The sequence below is a fragment of the Battus philenor genome, unplaced genomic scaffold (assembly GCF_028537555.1).
Source record: "Battus philenor isolate CCGP_79_NKW_IND1 unplaced genomic scaffold, ilBatPhil1.0.hap1 SCAF_2, whole genome shotgun sequence".
Lineage (NCBI taxonomy): Eukaryota > Metazoa > Arthropoda > Insecta > Lepidoptera > Papilionidae > Battus > Battus philenor.
This window is the reverse complement of record NW_027181682.1, coordinates 10,615,094-10,636,042: the sequence shown is the minus strand read 5'-3', so window position 1 is coordinate 10,636,042 and position 20,949 is coordinate 10,615,094. Positions and strand designations below refer to the sequence as shown.

The 20,949-nt window shown below is 30.8% G+C and overlaps 5 protein-coding genes across 5 annotated transcripts; 2 read left to right on the top strand and 3 right to left on the bottom strand.

The window, feature by feature from the left end:
- The first annotated feature begins 4,285 nt into the window (after positions 1 to 4,285).
- On the top strand, positions 4,286 to 6,701 carry VhaAC39-1 (V-type proton ATPase subunit VhaAC39-1). The gene is made up of 4 exons (XM_068764914.1): positions 4,286 to 4,523; positions 4,689 to 5,197; positions 5,675 to 5,929; positions 6,015 to 6,701. Exons 1-4 carry the CDS (start codon positions 4,403 to 4,405, stop codon positions 6,174 to 6,176), a joined length of 1,047 nt encoding a protein of 348 aa, XP_068621015.1. The 5' UTR covers positions 4,286 to 4,402; the 3' UTR covers positions 6,177 to 6,701.
- Positions 6,702 to 7,377: 676 nt separating this feature from the next.
- Positions 7,378 to 8,956, bottom strand: THG (tRNA-histidine guanylyltransferase). Its single transcript, XM_068764915.1, has 2 exons — positions 8,240 to 8,956; positions 7,378 to 7,730 (listed from the first exon to the last, which is right to left on the bottom strand). The coding sequence occupies exons 1-2, from the start codon at positions 8,819 to 8,821 to the stop codon at positions 7,404 to 7,406; spliced, it is 909 nt and encodes a 302-aa protein (XP_068621016.1). The 5' UTR covers positions 8,822 to 8,956; the 3' UTR covers positions 7,378 to 7,403.
- Positions 8,957 to 10,662: 1,706 nt separating this feature from the next.
- Positions 10,663 to 12,830, bottom strand: Cog6 (conserved oligomeric Golgi complex subunit 6). The gene has a single exon (XM_068765167.1). It carries the CDS (start codon positions 12,767 to 12,769, stop codon positions 10,925 to 10,927), a length of 1,845 nt encoding a protein of 614 aa, XP_068621268.1. The 5' UTR covers positions 12,770 to 12,830; the 3' UTR covers positions 10,663 to 10,924.
- Positions 12,831 to 13,064: 234 nt separating this feature from the next.
- Positions 13,065 to 15,007, top strand: mRpL15 (mitochondrial ribosomal protein L15). The gene is made up of 3 exons (XM_068765027.1): positions 13,065 to 13,220; positions 13,472 to 13,626; positions 14,280 to 15,007. Exons 1-3 carry the CDS (start codon positions 13,119 to 13,121, stop codon positions 14,905 to 14,907), a joined length of 885 nt encoding a protein of 294 aa, XP_068621128.1. The 5' UTR covers positions 13,065 to 13,118; the 3' UTR covers positions 14,908 to 15,007.
- On the bottom strand, positions 15,008 to 18,217 carry Ahcy (adenosylhomocysteinase). The gene is made up of 5 exons (XM_068765026.1): positions 18,136 to 18,217; positions 18,004 to 18,047; positions 17,486 to 17,676; positions 16,504 to 16,656; positions 15,008 to 16,002 (listed from the first exon to the last, which is right to left on the bottom strand). Exons 2-5 carry the CDS (start codon positions 18,023 to 18,025, stop codon positions 15,076 to 15,078), a joined length of 1,293 nt encoding a protein of 430 aa, XP_068621127.1. The 5' UTR covers positions 18,026 to 18,047; positions 18,136 to 18,217; the 3' UTR covers positions 15,008 to 15,075.
- Between the last annotated feature and the right edge of the window lie 2,732 nt (positions 18,218 to 20,949).

Sequence of the window (20,949 nt, the reverse complement as noted above, 5' to 3'; positions counted from 1 at the left end):
AATTTATTACAGATATAACAAAATTTCCTAGAGAGGTCTTTATCTGGAAAAATTGTGTAAAGAAACTTCCTTCGTATAAATGATTAAAAAAAAAATATCTAAAAAAATATACATAATATCTTGTGTACATGATTACAATTAAGAAATAGTCTATTGTAGGGGTGTCCACTTAAAAAATATATCGATATATGTATTCGATATAAAATATCGGTACGTATCCTTTTATTTCCGATATATCGTTTGAAAACATCGATATTTTTTTAATATCGAATATTTTTACAAAAGTTAGTTTATAAAACGCAAAGAGTTTGTTGTCGTTTATATGTTAAATATGAAAGTATAATCAGAACTAGAGTAACATATGAGTGTTGCTTTACTAGAATTGTAGTTTGCTCTAGTACCAGTGGTGAGATGATTTATACATTTGTAAACGAAACAACAAATTTATCCTTGAAATATTTTATTTATTGTATACTTATTACATATCTAATACTTAAAAACAGTAAAAAAATAGAAATTAAATACTAAGAAAACTTTCACTTTACTCATTTAAGACCAATGTTCTTTAGGCAGACTTTGTAGGAATAAAAGTTTACTTAGCTCTTGCCTTTCATTCTATTTCTTTGTTGGTTTACGTTGGTAACAATGGTAATGTTTATTTTCAAAGGCTGCTCAAATACAGCCTTTGAAAATAAACGTTTGGATGGAACAGAAGTTCCTACAATAGTTAAGTATTTGAAGGCAATCTTGTACAGCTTAGGAAACTGACCTTTTAGATCCTGACAAATCTCTAAAGGATTCTCTCATTGAGCCTCCCAACTATTGGGCTATGCAAGTAGATTGATAATTCATCTGAAATTGCATCCTCTGGTTGTGTTGATTTCCAATTCTTGCTTACTCATTTGTGGTGACTATTCCATAAGGAAAAGCTTTCTTCTTATTTTTCTGATTGATCAGAATCTGATTCTGACATTTTGATGTTCGGTATAGCATTTTTTATGAGATCTTTGATTTTCGCGACTGCTCCAGAGCAAGCAAGTGCATCCCTGAAGTGAATTTTTTTATACCTGGGATCCAATACAGTAGCTATGGTGAGTGGAGTTACTCTCTCGATAGCCCCATTCTTTTTTCAATTTCTTTAAGCACAAACGATTTCAGTTTTCAGTTCAATTTTTAGGACTAAGCAATGAACTAAAAGAATGATCTTGCTGCTGGTGCAATACTTGTCTCCTGAAATTTCCCTGGTAGCAGCAACGAGCGGTCATAAGATTGATAGCATAGAAGAGAGAACTGACAGTTCTGAAGCATTGAGCATAGGCGGCACCATTTTATGACGAAAGATTATATCATTGACTACAGTGCGTAACCCCAAAAAACCTCTCTATCATGTAATAAGTACTGTTCCATTGTTGCACCTTCTTGAATTAACTTTGTTTCTTTAATTGTGGCTTTCCTTAATTCATTACTTGCGATACTACTGTGCTTGAACCACTTTACAATAGCCTTTACCTTAGTTATTAAATTTCGTAATTCTGAACAGTGTTCTATAGCATTTTGCGCAACTAAATTTAACATGTGGACAAAACACGGTATGTGTTTTTTACCAAAGGCCATATTTTTCATTGATCCAGCAAGTCAATGTCGTCTTACTTGGAAGCTTGTAATGAGGTGCAATTACTTTTATCATATTACAAAACCCGATATTTTCTACAACAGTTAATGGTTGGTTATCTTTACAAACCATGTAGATGAGGGCATTATTGATTTTTAAAGTTTTATTGCCACTTTCCGAATAAGCATATATATTTTTGAAACTTTCATAAATCGACTTTTGCCACTTCAAAGGTGGATGAGACACACTTGTACTTGTTGATGGTAGTAATTCAGGGTTAAGAACAGCAGGTTCAAAGACTGTTTTATTTTTAATTGTAATTGTTTCAATGTCAATTTCGGGTAGGTCAACTTTGTTTAACAATTGCAAATTTTCTTTATTTATTTCCAAAATTGCAGCCTTGTGGATATTTTTTACATGGCTTAACAGATTTGATGTATTGCCAAAAGATTTTATAACTTTTTGGCAAATTTTGCATATTGCAAGGTTTTCGTTTCCATCGATTTTGGTAAAAAAAAACTACCATACAGTACTTTTCTTTGAAGGCGGCATCATGTAATGAACTAAAAAGAAGAAAACAAATTAATCGATATATGTATTTGGTCGATATTTTTATTTCGTATTTTCTGCAGTGTTACATTACTATTGATACATAATATCATAATATATATCATAACATACTTTTAATGTAATTATATAAGCAGTATATTTAATAATAAACTTGTATGTAAATTTGTTATTAAATGTATTATGAACTATCATTAGGTTTTATCCACAATTTAGAACACTGTTAGTCGCAAACGTATTTCAAAGGATAGGTTTATAAACATAAAAGAATTAATATTACGTACCTTTTTAGTTTTAAAATGGAACAGACAGACCGATAGACTTATTTATTTCTGAGTAATCACACAATAATTTATCATATCACTACAATATGTATTAGATTATGAAAATTAAATTATTGCGTTACCGATAAGTATCAGAAAGTAAACGAACGAATCCGCAATGTACACTGACAGTAAGTGTAGCCAACGTTAAGAATAGATGCTTTTTAGTCACGGACAGTGTTGGCAGACTCGTGAAAAATTATTAGGGTCTGATACCCATAAAATTATTGTACAGTCGGGGTCATTAATGCCTGGGCTGCCCCTTTATTAATATTGATACAAAACGCCTTGTAAAGACATAAAGGGGCAATCCAGGCATTAATGACCCCGACTGTACATTTCAAAATTAGATTTAATTGTCGTCTAAAAGCTTTAGTTTCAAAGAGAATCACTGAAATAATTTTATTTAAATTATATTCCGGCAATTATTAAACAAAATTTTTTAATAATGCAATTTTTCAGTCAAGTATGTACATACTTGAGAACTCACTTAGTTATTGGTAAGGCGGGAGATTTGACTCAAACATTTCAATAAGATCATGCTAAAGGAAATAAGATCATATTAAAGAATTATGATGTAAACGAGTTTATTTATGTTATTAAGCATTCAATTATATTTATTTATTTTTGGAGGTATATTTAATGTCGGATCATCAGAATCAGAATTATTACCACTCATTGTAATAATATTTTATCGTAAAAGATTCCTCGATTACTTTAATTAGAATCAATATGCTTGAGGTAAATTATTTATTTCCAGAAACTTTTTCTTTCAGTCGTATATTCAGAATATAGCGTAAGGTTAGGTAAAAAACAGTTACATATTGAAACCTTAAGTTTTAGACTGGGCCCCTATAATAGTACATATACACTGATAACTGTTAAATTAACCAATCATATTAAATGCAGATCAAAAAATTCGTATTATGGCTGATGGCTACACAAGGTGATCGTTACGCTGTCTTTTTGGCATAATAGGAAACATTTACCCAGTATTCTTGGCGGGATAATACATAATATTTAAAAACTTGTTTTATAATTTATTTTATATAGAAAATTGCTAATGTTCAAAATTATTGTATTTTTGTCAAGATTGTACGCTTAGGATTGAGGATTGAAAAATTCATGAGATTATAATACGTATACAATGATTATTGTACGTCTGCAGACATTGGTCATGGAGTATTAAATAGAGGAGAACTAACTCAGTACATTAAAAAGTGTCCTCTGAAAGGGAGCAAATTAAGTTGGCGTCACAATAGCGAATGGTAGGAATAAAAACGGCGCTATATTACAGTAGGATTATGGAGGGTAGAAGTAGAAGGAGGACCAACTCATAATGTTTTAATTTAAGAAATTCGAAATTTACGTATTTGAGAATTTACTAAATTACATTTGACTATTTATTTATTTGCTGTTTACAGGTGGACACTTTTTTAACTTTTCATTATACAAGATGGCTCTTCTTACTTCAATTCTCCGGGTTTTCAGTGTTGATCGGCTAGCTGCTCTATGGCTCTGTGCTCGTTCACAGATGTCACTACGTTAATGAAATTGGTTCAAAATAGAAATTATTGAGTAAAGTTAAAATTTACTTCGGTTTTATTGTCATTATGCGTAAGCATTCGTTTTTTTAATCGATCCGATATTTTTAAAATATATCGAATGAAAACAATATTTGTCAAAACATTGATTCAATTCGATATATCGTATGGAAACATCGAGTAAGTTCGATATATCGAATATAAATAAATATCCCTAGTCTATTGTTGTATTCGTCTATGGACATATCATATGATCAATTTGTTCACACATATTTCCATCTTCCCTTCAAGTCTGCAACTGTGATCGATAAAAACTTCTGTAAACCAAAAAAAATTGGAAAGAGGTTTATATCAAAATGAAGGGGTGCATTTTCAATATCGATGCAGGCTATTTGGAAGGACTGTGTCGCGGTTTCAAATGCGGAATTTTGAAACAATCTGATTACCTGAACTTGGTGCAGTGCGAAACTTTGGAAGGTAAACTATTAATTATACTATCATATTTCTTTTTTAATAAACATGCTAAGTAATCTTTAACGTAAAACAATTAATTTTTTTTAAATGTCATTAAAAGTGTACGTGATGGCTGTTACGAAGACAACAATCCACCTAGCGACATAACAATTATTTTTATTTTTCTAGATTTAAAGCTCCATTTACAAGGAACTGATTATGGTACCTTCCTGGCTAATGAACCAAGTCCCCTGTCGGTGTCAACTATCGACGACAAGCTACGTGAAAAGCTTGTCATTGAATTCCAACATTTACGAAATCATTCTGTGGAACCGTTGTCCACTTTTCTAGATTTCATTACATACAGCTACATGATCGATAACATCATTCTTTTGATTACTGGTACACTACACCAAAGACCAATTTCTGAGTTGATTCCCAAGTGTCATCCATTGGGGTCATTTGAACAGATGGAAGCCATCCATGTCGCTGCCACTCCAGCTGAACTTTACAATGCAGTTCTCGTGGACACCCCTTTGGCTCCATTCTTTGTTGACTGCATCAGTGAGCAAGACCTCGATGAAATGAACATTGAAATCATCCGTAACACCTTGTACAAGGCTTATCTTGAAGCTTTCTATGAATTTTGTAAGCAAATTGGTGGATCAACCGCTGATGTTATGTGTGAAATCTTGGCTGTAAGTAAACTATATATTTTAATTTAAAGAATTGAAGATATACATTTTAATCATTTATATGTAATATGTATTTTTATATCTATTATTTATTTACTCAGAATAACATCTAAATCACAAATTGCGTCAATTCCAAGGCCATTTAAAGTTATTCTTATATCTGAAAAACCAAGTGTGATAAGTTTAAGTTAGGTGTAATTAGTAGACAACTGTACAGTAATATTTTACTTATACTAGACAGAACATCTTTGTAGTTTAAAATTCTCTCATTTATTTCAAAACTGAATAATGAATCATAAATATTAGGATTATTACCTAGTTAGTCTCAAGTATTTATTAATTCAAAATAACAAAAATGAACACGAATGGAATTAGATAAAAATAATTGAATGCTGCAGAATAAACTTCAAATAAACAATACCAACACAAATTTATACCTTTAAAGTAAGAATAACTTTTGAATTCCTAAGTTTTTTTTAGTTTGAAGCAGATCGCCGAGCCATCATTATTACTATCAACTCTTTTGGAACAGAGTTGTCCAAAGATGATCGTGCCAAGTTGTATCCTCGTTGCGGTAAACTGAACCCTGATGGGCTGGCTGCTCTTGCAAGAGCCGATGACTATGAACAAGTTAAAGCTGTGGCCGAGTACTATACTGAATATGCAGCTCTCTTTGAAGGTGCTGGTAGCAATGTAGGAGACAAAACTCTTGAAGATAAATTTTTCGAACATGAGGTACTGGTAAACATTATTTCAGAATTATATTTCAAAATTTAAGAGACTGGACTTAATATCCAATTTTTTCATATTAATTTTGCAGGTAAGCCTGAATGTCCATGCCTTTTTGCAACAATTCCACTTCGGCGTGTTTTATTCATACCTAAAGTTAAAGGAGCAGGAATGCAGAAATATTGTATGGATTAGTGAATGTGTAGCCCAGAAACATCGCGCCAAAATTGACAACTACATTCCCATTTTCTAAGTTTCCCAAGTTCTAAAGCTTCTTTGATGTTTTACTTTCAATGTAAATATGTTATTTTAATAAATAGATCCCATTATTAAATCAAGTTATTCAAAGAGGATTTCTATTTTACAAAAACTTCAACATTATTAATGAAAAAATAATATTAAATAAAAATATGTAATGTTATAGATGTCTATGTAAATGATAATTCTTACAAAAAAAATTCAGCATTCCATAGCATATTTAGGTGTGCAATATATTGTCATAAACACTTTTTAAGGAAAATGTTACATTTGAACTACTTCTATTGTCTTTTTTGTTTTACTTCCAAATATATCCTATTTAACATGGATACAGCTGCAACAGTTCAATTGCATGATTATTTATATGATAATTGTTAAATTATTTTATTTATATTACTTGTGGTAAATGCATAAAAGATATTTTATTTTAAATATGGATATCACAATAAAAAGTCTGTAAACTTAGCAACCACCACATTAAATTTTTATTAGAAGAGTTTAATTAATGTTAGCATGATGTATTATTGTATTAGATAAAATAAAGTGTTAAACCAGTGTATTCTTTTATTTATATACTAATCTGCTCAATTCAAATTCCTGTATGGTACAAGAATTGGGTAGTTCAGAAGTGCTACATCTAAAACAAGAAATGATTGTTTTATATCTATGTAGGATTTGTTTTTGTGATTGGTGATTAGAAACAGGAGATTTGTAAATAAGTAATGATTACTGGAAGGTAGGCAGTACAAGTTACTTTTAACAAAAATATACTTACATGTATATTAAAAAAAAAATTACAGCCAAAAATAAGATCAAAAATTTGAGATATTTATATATTCAAAGGTAAATTTATGTTTGTCTATTGGTTGCGATTAAGGTTAATTATTTTTATTATTAGGACTATGGTAAAGGCACTTACAGTAAATTAGAATAAATAGTGAACAAAACATCCACCAGGTGAGATATGTTTGAATGAGAATCATATACAAATTTATATATTTAATATGTGTAGTGAACTCACAGCTTAGTCTATGATGTTATCTAGTACCAGTGTTAGTAATTTACACATATTGCAGTGTTAAATGGAAATGTATTAAATCAGAATGTCTCTTGAACAATTAAAACTTATTAAATATTTCAATATGTTTATTTAAATAACAACTTTACTTAAAATATTTTCTATAATGGAACATAAGTTATCCAAATATAAAACAAGTCATTGTCATGTTTTAGTTAATATTTTTAAGGTTTTGCCATGCAATTGTTCACTAATGATTTCTGTTATAGGACCTGAATATAAAAGGTTTTGTTTTAATTTTATTAAAAACAAATTCTTGTGGTCTCTCCAAAAATTATCCTTTAACATGTCATCATGAATATCAACTATTACTGTAGGACATTTAGTAGAATCATTAATGTGTATGCTTTTCTTTACAAGTAATGTGCCCCTTTTGAAAATTTCTGGCTCGTTATTATAGTTAATATTAAATTCTTTGAATAATATTTCATTTTTATCTCCAGATACTGTATCACATAATCTTTTCTCTGCCTGAAATATAAAAATATTATATTAAATTATCAGCAAGATAGCTTTATTAACAGTCAGTGTTTTAACTTTTTGCTAATGATTCAAACAAAAACTGCCAGAATTTAACTATATGCTATATTATTCAATAATCTTATTGAGGTACATTGACACTTCTTATTTTTATTTGATTGGTGAAATAGATAAAAATGAATTATCTATATTTCAGACATGTCTGAAATATATACATAATAATATGTTTTAGGAATCTTTGTAAAATGTTAAGCAGAGAAGTAGCATTATAGAAAGATAATGAAATAATGCAAGTGTTCAAACGTAAGTAAAAAAGTATTACAAATTACACATATTTATGAGAATTTCGTTATTTCTATTCAATACAAAGTTTATCTGAAATCCTATCATCATGACCAAATTTTGAAAAAAAAAAAACAACAAACTCTTCAGAGTGATGTAAATTTGATACATTGGCTGTAAATAATGCTTTAATTTACATACACAAGCCAAATTATTACCTGAGCAGGACTAAGCTTTCCTTCTTGAACAAGAGCCCAAAATGTTGTATTATATAAATTATTAATATGAACATCAGCTTGCCGCCATTTCATATAATCAATTAAATTTTCTTCAGTTGGATACAAAATTATTCTACCGTCAAATATTGGAGGATATTTTAACTCTTGTTCTCCAAAAAATTTTTTCCAATAAAACACATATGAAGAAGTAAATTTACTGGTTATTGTTGTTAAAATTTTAGCCGCCCGTCTATTATAAAGAGAACAATTTCTCTGAAACACAAAAGAATACTCGTCGCTTTGGCCAAATGCCATCAAAATATCGTTAAACTCTCGAAACACAACAAACGCAGCATAATTCATCAATTTCAATGCTCTCAAGTCATTAGGTTTTTTAAAATTATGTTTCTCAGAAAACTTGTGAAAACATTTACCGTCAAGTCTAGCAATTATCCATGTATTAGGTAATAAAGCATCATCTAATTCATAGTTCTTCACATATTCGAAGGAACTTTTAGCCATTTTAGAAAAAACAACAAGTCTGTTTCTTACGTACAGTAGAGAGTTAACTTTGATTAACATCAGAGTGATAAGAGAAATTGAATTTTCGAGACATTTATTGGTTCTGTGCAAAAATTACTATATTACTTGCTTAAAATTAATACGCTATTCATTCATCCATACCGTTAACTGTTAAAGAAATATTTGTACATGAAATCTAAGAAACTGTCATTTAGCCTGATGAAAAAAATACTGTTAAAGACATAGATAATACATTTATATTTGCTCAAAAGCATAATTTTTGTTTATGTACATAAATAGAGTAGTTGTAATAATATGAGAAATTTGAATGTTGACGAATATAAAACGCTTCACTTATGTAAAAATAACACAATTTTTGTTTCTTTTTATTGATATAAAGACCTCTAATTTGGTTAACCTGCACCTCTGTAATGTACGGTTTCAGAAAACGAGGTTTTAGTGTGAATTTAAATGCAAATTATTTTTATTTACATTAATATCAATAAAACACTGCACTAAGTTTTGATATTAAACAGCTGCAGAACTATAATAATATTATTGTAGTCGTACATACGTATTCACAACGAATGAATAATTAGTGTTTAGGAACAAAAAATTTTCAGTAGTAGTAAAATAAAAATTTAAAAAAAGTTCTAAAATACAGTTTTGTTTAGAATGACCTGTAATCAAATGGCAGTGCTTAGAAATTGATTATTTACTCAAATTGCTGTCAAATTAACAAAATTTCATGTTTTTAGAAAATCTGTACAACGAATGCTACGCTGAATATTTAATTGCGCGCAAACTACGTGTTACATTTAATATTTGCACTTATACATTTAATTATATGAATAATAAAGATTGTATGTGCTGCAATGTAAACTTTAGCAGATTTGTCATCAGTTTTAATAAAATTTTTACACATTTTTATAATACAACCGCCTAATATTCTTAAATAAATCTATGGTTATAGTTTCAATATTCAAAACTAAAAAATGAATATCGCTTTAGGTCCGCTTAAAAATCGTGATTTGCACCTAGATTTACAAAATCAAATTGAAACAAAACTTAGTGACGTATTAAGTCAGCAGTTTTAAAAATTTTACACGTGGCAGGAAATTAAAGGAAAAGAAAAACAGTAACGTGTACAAAACTTTTTTTAAACAGAATAATATTACCTATACCATCGATTAATGTACACACGTTCCTTAACTTAAACTTTTCAGTGATGAGATATACCATCACTGTAAAAAAGCAACTGTAATCTACCTTACAAAATTATTCTACCTCGTTTCGAGTACGCGTTATGTGAATCATGTGTTGAAAGTAAGGTAATGCTCATCTAAACTTATTATCTCGACGCTTGTCGTCGTCAGAGTCTAAGAGAACATTCTAAAACATTCCCTCACACCACATTTATTGCAATTCGCTGTCGCTTTGCGTGCAACAACACGCGCATGGTTTTTTCCTGTTTCATGCGGAACGTACTTCCGGCGGCCGATAAAATATGAAAGTTTCAAGTGGCAGCTACAACACTATTTTGAAATAACGCAGTTTACTGATAATAATAATGCACTTTTTGTATTGTACATTTTTTACTATTAAAATAACCAGTAATAAGAACATGAGTTTAAATAATAATTACTACACGATTCAAAATAGTTGCCAAAAGAAAGGGTAACTATAATTTTCTACATTGCTTAATAAAGTATTGCTTCTATTAATGAAAAAATACATAACATCAACAGTGAAATAGAAGCACCACTAACACGATACATTTTATAAGCATGGTTTACTGAACCCATAGAAAAGAAATATATAAACCCTAAGTTAATTATTGAAAAATAAATTTAAATTTTTTACTTATTATCATCAAAGTACTCATTACTTGGTGGGTACAATGTATCGTTTAGATTTAAAATGTCAAATTTCAAAGATGTTGAATAATACAAACTTTTATTTATCTTCACAAATTTCTTTGAAAAAAAAATGTTCATAGATATCACATATTTAATAAGAGATATTTGTCACTTTTTAAATTGTTGTTGATATAAATAACAATAAGTAAACAGTTGGAACAAGCTAGATCCTTATCCTGTAGAATAAAAACAATAATATACATAACATGTTGAGGAAACATTATAACAACATTGATAAGTTACTTTATGTTAACAAACTTTTTACTTCTTCAGGATTCCTTCGTGCAATTACCTGTGGATCGACATAACCATTGGCAGGGTCACTTATGGCATTGTACAATTGTTCATAAATAGCAGAAATAACTTCAAAAGCCCTTTTTTTAATAATAGATTTGTGGTTGTGGCTGATGAGTAAATTTAGTTGTGGTAAAACATAAACATCAGGTGTTACCAAAAACATGTCAAATTTGTTCAAAAATGACTTAAGAGTCGAAGTATCCATGCCAGGAATTGCAGAGAGAGGGCCATTAATTTTTTCTTGCAAAATTGTATAAATAGGGCCCATGTTTAGATTTGCAACTAAAAAACTGGCTTGTTCTGATGTTAGAGTATCAATCTGTGCCTCAGATTGTGCCTGTAATCTCTCATTATATTCATCTAAAATAGTATATAAAGAGAGAGTGCACTGAATGTGATAAATGCAATTTAACATATAAACAGACATATCAGTAGAGCTAAGGTGGCAAGCAGTTTCATTTATAGCATGTAATAGTGGATCTAAGATGTGGGTGATTATAATTTTTTTATCAGTAGTATTAATATTATTAGATAAACTCATTAAATCTCTTAGAAAACTTATTAGATTGGTTACAACTACCGATGGATTTAAGTCTAATGGAGGTGCTTTTACTCCATGACCTAATTCCTTTTGCACTTTGTTATCTAAAGTTGTAAGGAACATGTACTGGCTTTTTTTAGCTAATTCATCAAAAGTGTCAATAAAATGACCCTTTGTTATTAAAGACTCTATGATATTCTTATAGTATAATATTAAATTAGTTATTGACCACAGTACTAAAGAATCTTTGTCTGGTGTTAATATAAGCTCTGCCCTTACTTTAAGCAAGGGACATAAAGCATCCACAATATTTGTCAATGCTGTTGTAATTTTATCTTCTTTGTCAGACATTACACAATATTTTAACAACACTTGAAGGTTGTCCTTTTCCAAAGGTATTATCTGATATACCCATGCCAATATATCACCAATGTAACGTTTTGCATCATTGGCATAGAATTCTATTGGCTTTGAACCATTGTCATCTCCTTTTGTAAGAACATCAATGAACAACTGCACAACAGTTGCTCTGCGAGCTGAACAATACTCATCAATAATATTGGAAAACAACACTTGTCTATTTTCAAACTTAGCTAATGCTTTTGGAACTAAGGCATTATTCGGAGAATCAACAAGAAGACAAGCTCCAATAGTCCAATGGTATAATTTTTCTACAGCCACCTCTTGCTGAAGTCCAATCATCTCCATTATTTCAAAAGCAGGTGTCTGATACCAATATTTTACGAGTATTTTACAATTTTCATATAATCTTTCAATTTGTGACAAGGTATTGAAGAAATCCAATGTAAGGGGTGTCACATTATATAGAATCTTGACCTGCTCTGGTGCTATTTGAAATTCATTCACAAAGGCATTGACCCAAATGAGCTTCTTTTTAGTTTTCTTTCTTTGCTCTTTTAACTTTGTTGTTTGAGTAATAATATGGTGAGTTTTTGTTTTAGATTCTTGAAGCCTATTTGACATATCAGACACTGCAACATCTAAAGAAGAAATTGAATCAAGCAAGTCTTGAAGCTTATTTTTAACTTTGTTGTATTCAACGAGAACAGCTTTATTTACTAATAAATCCCTTTTTTCGATTTCATTTACAAGAATCCTTCTTGTATATGCTGTGTTAGCTGAACACAAACCCGATACTGTGTATAGCGCTTCGCTGTTATCGGTTATTAAGTGACTATCAAATACCTTATTAATTTTTTGCCTAATCGGGTTATTGGAAAAAGAATCCATGTTTCTTAAATTTACTTTTCTTACATTTACTATTCCCACTGATATCAAGAACTGTCATAACTTGTCTGCAAACTAGTTGGCAGTTATAACCACAGGTAAAAATATAAGAATTTTCGAGTTTTAAACATAAGAAATAGCCCTGAAACAATTATAAATTGCAAGAAATTAATTTTTTTGTAGCCATAAAAGTGTATAAAATCATAATTAATATAAACATGACAAATAATTTGACCCTACAAATTCTACTAACTTTTATATAGGCAAAGACAGGATATAAAACAAATTAATTTTGACATTTGGCTAACCTAGTCAAAAAGTTGACGCCGTGCTTAAATTTTTAATAATTTCAATGGCTTCGCGGCAAATTACAGAAAAATCTTTGTCAATCATAAGGTCATTGCCGAGAATATCTCTTGGAAACATACGTGATAATCCAGGTTCCAAAGTAACAGTGAGTGCCATTGGTTATATTAAAATTTGTGTATTTATTTACAATTAACAATGATACTGTTAATAGCCAAGAAAAATGTATTATAATAGTCTTCGGAGATTGTAAAGTTATGTATACAAACGTTTATTATTATCAAAAAACATTGTATCTCTATAGAGAATCTATACGTTGATTATTTTTAAATTATAATTTGCACCAATAATAATATATTACTTACTTATGTAGAAATGAAATTCCATTTATCTTTTTAGCAAAAACGTGGACGTGGTCAACATGGGGGAGATAAACATGGTGCTGGAAATAAAGGATCCGGTCAAAGACAAAATTACATGAGATTAGGCTATGAAACTGGTAATAATCCATTTTACCTTCGAGTTCCACAGGAACCTTATTACAGAGGTCACCAGTAAGTAAAAGCAGAAAATTGCACTTTATGTAATATCAACACTTAAATATATACAGAAAATTGATCTCATCATTGTTATACAATATTTATCAAAAATTAAAACCACACATGATGTTTTTATGTAATGATTAGACTTTTTTTTGATGTCTATACAGGGCCGATTGCTTATATTCAATTATCTTATGGTACACCCTAACGAAATTAAAGGTTTTAGTTCTATATATAACAATGATAATTGTGAGAAAAGATGTTCTCAAAATTCAGATATGTTGGCCTGTCACAATGCAATTGAAAAAATAAATGAATGTATCATATATCTGTGTGATTGGAAATAAATGTACAAGCATTTAAGCTTTTTGCTGACATTGACCCTTTTAAAGCTTTTATATGTATAATCAATCCAACCTGCATATATTTACCCGGTTAATTAAGTCTTAATATTACTTGTATTAGGAATAATATATCCATTTTTATATCATAGTCATTACATCCATTAAAAACTAATGTGTATGTCTTTTATACAAAAACTTTAAAAAGGAAAAAATAATCTTATAATTTATTTATTAAAGTGTATTTATGCTTTGTATATATAAATAGTAGACATGAACTTATCAAGAAGGTGACTAAATAATGCTCCAAATTGTTTATTACAGTTACCGAAGAGAGTATCCCTCTATGTCTTTGTTAGAATTACAAACATGTATTGACAAAGACCGTCTGGACGTTTCAAAACCAATAGATATTGCAAGTGTTTGTAAATCAGGAGTGTATAACTTTTTTCCTGATCAGAAACAGTTTGGCATACATTTAACTGATGAGGGAGCAGACATATTCTCAGCAAAAATAAATATTGAAGTACAGTGGGCAAGTGAACAAGTAATTGCAGCCATTGAACGAAATGGAGGAGTTATTACTACTGCATATTATGACCCTCATAGTCTTTTCCTTTTAAAGAACCCAAAAAGGTTTTTCCAGACTGGTCAAGCCATTCCTAGGCGAATGATACCCCCGCCAGACATTATAGAATACTACACAAATCCAGAAACCAGAGGCTATTTAGCAGACCCTGAAAAAATTTCACTGGAAAGGTTAAAGCTAGCCCAAAAATATGGATATAAATTACCTATGTTAGAAAATGATTTACATTATTATATGCTGAATGATAGAAAAGATCCTAGGCAAATCTTTTTCGGATTAGAGCCTGGATGGGTAGTAAACTTAAAGGACAAATGTATCTTAAAACCACAAGATAAAGAATTATTAAGGTTTTATTCTTCATAAATAAAAGTTTTAGCATTGTATTGATCATAAACTTTAGTTATTAGACCTATAGCGAATACAAATTGGCTTGTTGGCTTTATTCAATAAAAATAGTGCACAATTAAAAATATGATTTTAATTTCCAAAAAACAATTTATATCCCTTAGAAATAAAGTACATTTTTTTAAGTCAGTATCGGTAGTGATCTGGTTTGAATGGTCCCTCTGCAGGAACTCCAATGTATTTGGCTTGTTTAGGTGTAAGTTTGGTAAGTTTGACACCAAGGTGATCTAAATGAAGGGCAGCTACTTCCTCATCTAGCTTTTTGGGTAAGGTATGTACACCAATAGGATAGGCATTGTGTTTTGTCCACAACTCAATTTGAGCCAAAACTTGGTTGGTAAAAGAGTTTGACATAACAAATGAAGAATGTCCAGTAGCACAACCCAAATTAACAAGTCTACCAGCTGCAAGTACAATTATATGATTTCCATTATCCAATTCATAGCGATCCACTTGGGGTTTTATGTTTACTTTTTTGGCATTGTTGTCTAACCATGCGACATCTACCTCACAATCAAAATGTCCAATGTTACAAACTATTGCATCATCTTTCATTCTTAGAAAATGATCCTTGCAAATGATGTCTATATTTCCTGTTGTAGTAACAAATATTTGGCCCACTTCAGAAGCTTCTTCCATAGTTGTTACTTGAAAACCTTCCATGGCTGCTTGAAGTGCATTGATGGGATCTATTTCAGTGACAATAACTCTTCCCCCAAATCCTTTAAACGCTTGTGCACATCCCTTGCCTACATCACCATACCCAGCTACCACACATACTTTTCCTGCAATCATGATATCTGTTGCTCTTTTAATTCCGTCCAATAATGATTCCCTGCATCCATATAAATTATCAAACTTGCTTTTTGTCACAGAATCATTAACATTTATTGCTGGCACTTTCAATTGTCCCTCACGGAACATCTTGTACAAGTTATGTACACCAGTTGTTGTTTCTTCGGAAATGCCCCTAACATTCTCCAAGAGTTGTGGATACTTTTTGTGTACCAAATTTGTCAAATCTCCACCATCATCCAATATCATGTTAAGAGGCTACAATTAAGAAAGTGGATTAGTGTATTTTATAAATTTGTTGCAAATATTAGATATCAAAAAGGTTTACATTATATTATCTTCCTCGGAAATCTGTATTTGAGTAGAATTTATAGTAAACAAAATCTCTTTCTATGATGATTTTGTCATTTATAAAATTGTTTAAATGGATTCCATCATTATAAAAAATGACACCATGATGATGCCACAATCATTGATTATATACCAGACATGATTTGAAAATGTGCAAAGCTGTTTTAAAATTTTCTTTATAAATTTTAGTTTTACATTATACAAATAAATCTTGACCTGAACATGAAAAATGAGAAGGTATTTTTTGTTATTTGTACAGCCATACAATATATATATGCCTATTGTGATTTTAATTAGTTTATAATCAAGGCAACTTATCAACCTTTTCATGCCCGGTATAGAATTGTTTAACCATTTGAAACTTAGAGTAAGAATTTCCTTAAAAATACTTCTTTTTTGCTTAATTACCTTATCATCAGGAAAAATTAGTGTCTGTTCAATACACCATGTATACTCTTCTTCGGTTTCACCTTTCCAAGCATAAATTGGTATTCCCCTTGCAACAAGAGCAGCTGCAGCTTCGTCTTGGGTACTATATATGTTGCTACTTGACCATTGAACCTTTAAATAATATGAGGACAAAGTATTTAATTTTTAATAAACAAATAAAAAATGTTTGCAAAATAAAGTGTGTAAGGAGGACTGGCATGTTTATTTATTCTGTTTAGAACAAAATCTTTTATAATGCAAATACTTTTCATTCTTTACTTGTTGTTATCTTTATCTTTTTCATCTCATTTTAATGTTATTCAATGTCTATGTATGGCTTGCATCATTATTTAGGTTCAAAGGTGATAAGACAGATAAAGTATGTGTCAACAAAATTATGATAAATATAAAAGATAAGTGGTTTAAATATAATTCAATGAACTATAAATACTGATAAATTGGAATTGTGTTTGCAAAAATGATAAATGGTAATAACAATTATTTGCTTTAAGGAAAAGGAAAAGAATTATCTAATTCCAGAATATAAATGATAGTCATTTCAAACCTTGTTTAAGAGAGAATTTTTGATATCTTATCTTAAAATATTGATATCTGACAGTGATAACTTTGTTAATTTAAAGATTGACAAGTGTACGTGTTATAAAATCTTGGAAATTTTATCTTATGAATTTTAGTTACACACAAAACCAATTTATCAATTTATAAGAGTTTACACAACCATACTTTGAATGTAAATGAAAGTTTAAAACTAATGCATCAACTACAAGTATGCATGCTAGTTGTTTTTGTAATATTTGAATGAAAAATAAAACTGGTTTTTAATGAAAATAATATAAGTAAAATTTTTTTTTTCGTTCATAGCTTTATGAACTTGCTACAGGTCAACTAATATGTGGCTTAAAAAGAGCTGTAAATTTGTTTAAATAAAATTATAACTTACTTCTGCTCCCAGTTCTATCAAAGTTTCTATCAACACTGCTGTCTGTACAGTCATGTGAAGACTTCCAGCTATTCTAGCCCCTTTCAGTATTTTGCTTGGCGCATATTTGCGCCGACAAGCCATTAGACCTGGCATCTCTTTCTCTGCTAACATTATTTCATTGCGTCCTAACTCTGCCAAGTTCAAGTCAGCTGAAAAAAACACGATATGACTAATAGATTAATAAAAAAGGTTTAGATGTTATAGATAGTATTATAACAATCTAATATTTCAATTTACACAAAGAATACCATTGGTACGTTATCACCTATATCTTAATACGATAGTATATATTGATGGATAATCTTTATTATTGTCGGCACATGGAAATCAGATAACCTATTTGATGTATGGAATTCTTATAATGGTAAGTATTATTATTTAAGATAAATTAAAGCCGTGCGAATATTTCGTTTGTTGAATATTAATAATTTTTTTCTAAGATCTACACGAGTACAACTTAATAATCTTAAATTTACCTATTTTATACGGTGGCTTCATTTTATACTTTTCTTATATTAATCTGAAACAAAATGACAATTTTATAAAACATATATTTTATAACTGGAACATTGAAAGTATTAATTGTTTAAAGCGTTAAGGAATCTTACCTATTTCAATTATATGAAACTTAAAGGCAAGACCGCACTGAGCAGATATTTAAGAGAAATGACAGACTAAATACTGAACATTTAAGTTGACAGATTAAAATAGGAGATAAAAGAAACAGGCTCCGAGCATAGATGAAAAAAACGTTGTCTATAATTATTTACTCTTCATTGTAACTTCTTTTGCTAGCTACAATTAAAAATTTGCTAAATAAATATGCAGACAAGACCCAAAATAAAACTTCATACCCACGGGCATTTACACGTTTTGTTGTAAAAGATATGTATATGATATATTGTTTAAGTATTTATGTCGTCGTCATTTTATATAAATCATCGTATTGTTACAGACATCAATCTGCCCCAGACTATATGTGCATTATTTTAAGTCTAATAATATTTTTTTAGTCTGGGTTTTAATTTTTAGCTGTAATGTTACAAAAATATGCCTCCTTATGCATATCTCTTCATAAAATGGCCGGTTACATTTATGTTCATTTAGATTCATATGAAACACAATTTGTACTTATTCCAGTCAGAAGCCTAAAATTTATTTACAAGATTTGTAATATCACTTAAGGTTTTTCGCATTTGCATAAAAGTAACATTAGTTGTTAAAAATGTTATGCTGTCCCCGTAGGTAGACCTTCAATCCTTATTAATGTTGGAAAATCGCTGAGACTCTCGATAATCTCAAATTATAGCTCGGAAACCGCCCAGCCCGGACTATATCACTAATAAGTTGCTGAAGGGACGATAATAAAAGCTTTTAGGCATTTTCAACGTCTTACTCGTTAGCTCCTCATTCCCGGTGAAGTGAAGAGAAGCATAGATTGTCGGCATTTCATAATTGGCTAATTTCAGGGACCTGCCATCCAGCTACCCTCCCCCCCTTCAGCTTCTTCTGCAATATTAATAATAATACGGGAAGATAATCCTGTCTTGACTTTGGGTTCGGATTCGAGCCGAACCACTCATGTGGTCATGAAGTACACAGATTGATAGAACACATCTTATCAGGTCTCACGATAAGAAAAAATCCTATCCTGATTGGTGCATTATTCTTCGGAGTTGAGAAGGTGTTCGAAATGTCTGACACAAAGGCTTGATATACAAGCTTTACGAAGTTAAAGTGTCTGTCGGGCACGTCCACATCAAATGAGTCTTCTTGAAGAACCGCACCTTCTCTTATCGAGTTTTACTACTACTGTAGCTGCCACAGTATAAGCTAAACAAAACTTTTTTTATATGGTCCCCGCTGTTAGGGACCTCTCGTTCCCCTATCTCGTGTGAGACAGGGACTTTTTAATTCTAGTAATTTATTCATAATTTTCATTATTATCATTCTTCTCTTTTATATATCATCTTATCTGTTGTACTGTTTCTTTCATTCTACAATTTTCCCAGTCTTTCTCTTTCATTCCATTAGCCATACATCCATCCTCAACCACTACATTCTAGGTTTCCTTACTATTTTATTTTGCAACATTATTTATTGTTCAAATATTTAACACGTATTTTCTTTGTAATTATTATCTTATATTATACTATTTATTACACTATATTTGCTACTACTATATTCCTTTTATTTCTATATTTTAGTGTTCGTTTTATTTTTACCTATTGCATTTATTACCACCTTCCTGCAGTAGCTGAGGAAGCATTCTCTCTCCCCTTCGTCTAGCATGATGGCCGAGATATTCCTTTCCTCTATCTTTTTGCCCATCCGGCATTCGGAATCTGCGCGCAGTCTTCCGAACGCCGGACAGTGGGCCACAAGGTGGACCACGGTCTGGCCCACGCCCGGTTCACAGAAGCACGAGGGGTCCTCCTTGAGCTTGAACCTGTAAACAAAACTGTTAGGGCGCGGGTCTCAACCGACGGCACTCTATGGACGAAGTCGACTACTTTTAATAATTGTCTTGTTTGACAAGCAACTCGCATTTAAGAACGCCACATGAACAGACGACGCACTCCGCAGAACGTCGCCGCAACAGGACCGCGTTGAAAAACGACCCTTTAAAAAACATTATGATAATATTATTACCGCGAGTGTATAAATAGCCATGTAATTTTGCTTATATAAGCATTCCGTACGGGACAGCCATGCCGTTTATTTTTCATACGAATATTAAACTAGACAAAGAATATCGTTAACCATAAACTACATTCATTAAAATTATGGTTATGCATTATTTTCAAAATCTATTGTTTCCTTTCGTTGTCTGTTTTTATACGCCTCCTTCTTTAGTCGGAGACGCTTTAGGAGTGGATAGCTTTAGGAATAACGAAATGTTATTTATCCTAATTAAAACGAAATACTGTTTTGCGCATTCATTCAGACAGAATTATCTGATACAAGCATTCAGACGTTTCATGGTATATCTGTACTGACAAAATTACATTACTTTATGCACCTGGGGGAATAATGTCTTAAAGGGTTCCAAAAATCATGTATGGTGTATAGTATGATAGACTCTTTGTTGCGACAATTGTCTACAAGGTGCCCTGTACCTCAACGAGTAGAACACTTTAGGCGAATCGACTCATAGGTATCTATGGGGATATGATATAATCGCCACGCTTAGCAGGCGGGATCGCCATCGCAGTACGGTTTCATGATATGCACAGGATGCTGCTTCCCATCCTCTGAATACTTATTTATTAGGAGTGGCAATCTTATAGAATTAATGTACATAGTGTGAGTTTATAATTATATATATTATATATTATAATTATTTTTGTGTAAGTATTATGTTATAATATTAGGTTGTATACCGAGAATCGAACCCCCGACCGCTGATCTCCAGTCTCAGA

Coding starts and splice junctions, on each gene's coding strand:
- VhaAC39-1 (XM_068764914.1), top strand. CDS start 4,403: ATGAAGGGGTGCATTTTCAATATCGATGCAGGCTATTTGGAAGGACTG. Junction 4,524..4,688: donor GCAGTGCGAAACTTTGGAAG/GTAAACTATTAA, acceptor TTATTTTTCTAG/ATTTAAAGCTCCATTTACAA. Junction 5,198..5,674: donor TTATGTGTGAAATCTTGGCT/GTAAGTAAACTA, acceptor AGTTTTTTTTAG/TTTGAAGCAGATCGCCGAGC.
- THG (XM_068764915.1), bottom strand. CDS start 8,821: ATGTTAATCAAAGTTAACTCTCTACTGTACGTAAGAAACAGACTTGTT. Junction 7,731..8,239: donor GAAAGCTTAGTCCTGCTCAG/GTAATAATTTGG, acceptor TTTATATTTCAG/GCAGAGAAAAGATTATGTGA.
- Cog6 (XM_068765167.1), bottom strand. CDS start 12,769: ATGGATTCTTTTTCCAATAACCCGATTAGGCAAAAAATTAATAAGGTA.
- mRpL15 (XM_068765027.1), top strand. CDS start 13,119: ATGGCTTCGCGGCAAATTACAGAAAAATCTTTGTCAATCATAAGGTCA. Junction 13,221..13,471: donor ATCCAGGTTCCAAAGTAACA/GTGAGTGCCATT, acceptor TTATCTTTTTAG/CAAAAACGTGGACGTGGTCA. Junction 13,627..14,279: donor CCTTATTACAGAGGTCACCA/GTAAGTAAAAGC, acceptor TGTTTATTACAG/TTACCGAAGAGAGTATCCCT.
- Ahcy (XM_068765026.1), bottom strand. CDS start 18,025: ATGAAGCCACCGTATAAAATAG. Junction 17,677..18,003: donor GAAGCCACCGTATAAAATAG/GTAAATTTAAGA, acceptor TGTTTTTTTCAG/CTGACTTGAACTTGGCAGAG. Junction 16,657..17,485: donor TGATAGAACTGGGAGCAGAA/GTAAGTTATAAT, acceptor TATTATTTAAAG/GTTCAATGGTCAAGTAGCAA.